This window comes from Palaemon carinicauda, chromosome 24, assembly GCF_036898095.1.
Source record: "Palaemon carinicauda isolate YSFRI2023 chromosome 24, ASM3689809v2, whole genome shotgun sequence".
Classification (NCBI taxonomy): Eukaryota; Metazoa; Arthropoda; class Malacostraca; order Decapoda; family Palaemonidae; genus Palaemon; species Palaemon carinicauda.
In genome coordinates, this window is record NC_090748.1 from 91,535,423 (window position 1) to 91,539,650 (window position 4,228).

Consider the following 4,228-nt stretch of genomic DNA (forward strand, 5'->3'; position numbering starts at 1 on the left):
CAAATGAATGCCAGCATTATTATACTATTATTATTATTATTACTATCCAAGCTACAACCCTAGTTGGAAAAGCAAGATGCTATAAGCCCAGGGGCTCCAACAGGGAAAAATAGCCCCGTGAGGAAATGAAATAAGGAAATAAATAAATGAAGAGAACAAATTAACAATAAATCATACTAAAAAAAAGTTAGTAAGCATCAACAGGCAGATAAGGTTTCATCAGGTGAACCCGCAATGATTATGCATATAACGTTTCATGTTGTCATTACATGTCATAACATCAAAAATATTGACCTATCATGATTTTTTTCTTATAATTGAACTTTCCTTAGAAATTCAGAAATTTAAGCCTAAGTTTACCGCATATACGATTGAAGTGAACTGGTTATCTTCCTGAATAAAGTTGGATATTATGAGCTGAAAAATAGTTAGGTTGAAGAATTTCAGGAGAATAGATATTTCAATCGGTTTCGCATAGAGCGTACAGGACTCACTATGCCGTGGAAAAAAAAAAAAAAGTTTGCTAGGCTAAAACTTCATCAAATACTAACGTTAACTAACATAACAAATTAAACAGACATAAACCGTGAAATGAATCAATTATCAAATAATTGGTTCATATTGAATATTCCACTCCACAATATATGATGACTGAAGCAGAAAAACAAGTTGTACAATATACAATGGGTCTTTAATTAAACCCATTTGTCTCCTTCATTGGCTTTGTGTTTGAAACGAAATGTTGACAATCCGTTTTCATAAAGAAATATAGTGGTAGCGCTATTAGAATACAATAAACTATCCAAACGTTACAATAAATTGATCTACCGATGAACGTGGACGCCAACATCTATTGATTTCGATTAATAACAAAACTATCCCCAGTCACGTGACCCATCCGAAAACCAACAAAAGAAAACCACAATTGTCTTAAGGCTGAATCACCCTATGCTATAATAAAATAAGAGTTAATTTGCCTTCACAGCTGTGCATGCGTAAACCCGACAGACCTTATGTGAGGAGGCCATAGAGTAGAATTTCGTGGGTCTTCGCCTCAAACGCTGAGAATTCAATTGGCATCGTTCACAGTGCAACAAAGATTCAAGTTCAACCAAAACAGCAATGCGGCCATACAAACACCATCCAAATCCATCACTGACATAAAGGCGATTTTGGCTTCCACTAAACAATGAATAAATGGAAATTCCAAAATTCCATCTCACACCCTCTTAGAGCTTTAGGATACACCGAACAAATGGTCCATCATAGAGGAAAAATAACAGCACAACATTCTTACGAAGGAGGTAACGTAAAGGCGACTTTTAGTGCCAAACCCGGCACTAATGGGCCTTATGTCGCTAACACAGTAGGACCGGCTGCCAAATAACCGAGGGACTGAGCCTTCTCTCGATAATTCCCAACCAATTCCGAGAGAACGTGAATTGGTTCTTCACAGTCATCGCTGGCTATTCAATATCCCGATCGTCAAAATAAACCTAAATTGGCTATTCACTGGCAATCAACAATCCCCGTTTCCTTAAACATCCAACAACTGGCTTTTCATCACCTCCGGAACAGTTGGGGGAAGGCGATATTGACGCCAGTGAGATAATGAACGTGAAACGGAATTAACACTAAACATCCAATACATTCTTATGTGGCAGGTTGTTACACTACCGAGGACAACTGAATAACTATATACTAAATCTAACTAAGTTAGACTAATTACATAGAAAGAAATAGGATATATTTTCTATGGGAACCATCCGGTTCATATCTACAAGATTATTCGAAAGTTATTAAAACTTAGAAAAACTTGTGATCAAACACCATAGTCTTACCAAAATTTAAACAGAAAAACTCCAACATATCGTTTTCTTTCTCTGGTCTGTAAAAGTGATACTTTAAAAACTCTATTAACGGCAATACATACTGTTCAATTTAAAAAAGAGAGAGAGAGAGAGAGAGAGAGAGAGAGAGAGAGAGCGAGAGAGAGAGAGAGAGAGAGAGAGAGAGAGAGAGAGAGAGAGAATTGTAAGATGAACGCACTAACTTAAAGGGTCAGTATTTTTCGCAGTTATATACCGATTAACAATTCGTCCCAAACAAGTGAAGAGGATATGGTTTAAACAGATCTATGAGCAATAAAAAATCCCTCTAACAAAAAAAAAAAAACTTAATAAGCATAGTTATGGCAAAGAACCAATTTATATATCATAAATATTCTTCATCATCACCCATCAGTGCCTAATTAGAATACCTATTACGATATTAAGCAGGTTCTTCTTGAAGGAATAATTTTAAAGACTTGAAAAATTGCTGGAAAAGCATTCTCGATTATTTCAGTTTAGAGTTACTACTGAAGATTATGTTTATGCGAAGATAAAGAAATCACAAGTAAATGTCCATGCCTTTATTTGTATATTCTTAAGATAGAATATAATTTATTGTGGATTTTTTATTACCATAATAATAAGATACCCAAGTTTACACCATTGCGTAATCAAATGCATATAGAGTTTAAATGATGGTGATTGGATCATTTGCGAACTATGGTCAGTTGAGAATAAAAACTAAGACTTTTCTGTGGTGATCAAAGCAAAAATAATTACAAACATTTATTAAAAATAATTCCTTTTATATGTTTACAAAATAAATTTTAACATACTAAGAGTGAGCATTCCTATAAGAACTTAACATTAAACTTGTTCCTTCCAATGGAGCCCAATTAAAGAGCTGGTCGTCAGTTTTCATCAGGCCAAAGGCCAGATTTTGGCGCCATCTCATGAGAACGGAGATTTGTTGTTGAAGTCTTGTGTTTGTTTCCTCTTGTTGTTTCTCCTACATCTTGATGTTTTCAAGGTCATGGAGACACTGTTCCTTCTCGCGTTGTAGCTGCTGCAGCTCATCTTGCAGTCGATTATTTTCTGCATCGATGGCGTTGGCCTTCTCTTCCATCTCCCGAAGACGACCGTCTCTCTCTTGCAGCAAAGCATTCTGATTCCGGAGTCTGGTGTCGTTTTCTTGTAGTTGGCATTCCAGATTTTGCTTCGCTTGAGAAAGGAATCTTACTTCTTTTTGTAGATCTTGAACTTTAAGCTGCAGCTCTTCCTTGTCAGTCTTGCAACGATTGATCGTCTCAGCTTGTGGTAGGATGTGTTTTTCCATCTCCATCTTTTCTTCAATCACTTTACACAGATTCTTGTGCATCCTTTCTACATCACGCTCTAGCTGAACGATCCGGCATTTGCCCTTAGCCAAGTGACCTAACAGACTTATCACTTGATTATTTAAGTCATCATTCCTTTGGGCCACTTCATCAACATATTTCTTCGGGTCTTTGATTTCTTCTTTGATCTGAAGGAGCTTTTCTTCCAGCTCAGCTTTATACCTTTCATCAGCCACCTTCTGCTTTTCCAAAAGATTCACCCGATGCTCGAGGAACCAGATCTTGTCTTCCAAGGCTTGATGGTCCAAATGCTGCTCTCTAAATCCGAAGATGGGAGTATCTCTTCTCTTCTTCTCACGTTCCTCTGGTTTTTTCAACTTGCGCTCCAGCTCCTGAATCTTTGTCATATTAACGGCAATCACATCCATATTCTTTACTTGCTCTTTAAGTGTGACACACAGCTCCCGAATGTTTCTCTTCAAGACTTCTTCTTCTTCTTCAGTCTTTCGTCGCTTTCTTTGTCTTAGGACAAAGAAAAAAACTGCTCCAAGTCCAACAAAGAGAAAGAACGTGTCGATCCCGAAGACGTTGTCCTGACCATCACGGTTGACTCCAGCGAAGATGTATCGAAGAGGATTCCTGGAGGCTTCACGGAGCACGGCGACTCCGCAGAGAGCCGTGAGGGCCAAGTAAGACCAAGTCATTTCAAATAACTTATCCATGTTAGATATGTGATGGAGAACGTCACTTAGCTGTTTATATATGATTCGATCTCTAGGGTTTCTTTTTAAATTCTAGAAATTTCAGCAAATATTCGTCTCAAAATATCAGATTAAAAATATCTTAAATTAAAAAAAATCACAATTTGAACATTTCTGTTGTAAAACGTTTTAACCATTTATCGTCCTTGTCTCAATTATACACTTACGTATATGTATGTAAACTTTTTATATAAATGTATACATATACTGTATATGTGTGTGTGCGCAAGTATATGCATACATACACACACATTATATAACTACATACATGTGTATTTGCTGGTGCGTATGTATATAT

General features: G+C 36.7%; 1 protein-coding gene across 1 annotated transcript; it reads right to left on the reverse strand.

Annotated features, from left to right (window-relative positions):
• Positions 1-2,841: 2,841 nt before the first annotated feature.
• Positions 2,842-3,891, reverse strand: LOC137618487 (golgin subfamily A member 6-like protein 25). Its single transcript, XM_068348646.1, has one exon. It carries the CDS (start codon positions 3,889-3,891, stop codon positions 2,842-2,844), a length of 1,050 nt encoding a protein of 349 aa, XP_068204747.1.
• Positions 3,892-4,228: the final 337 nt, after the last annotated feature.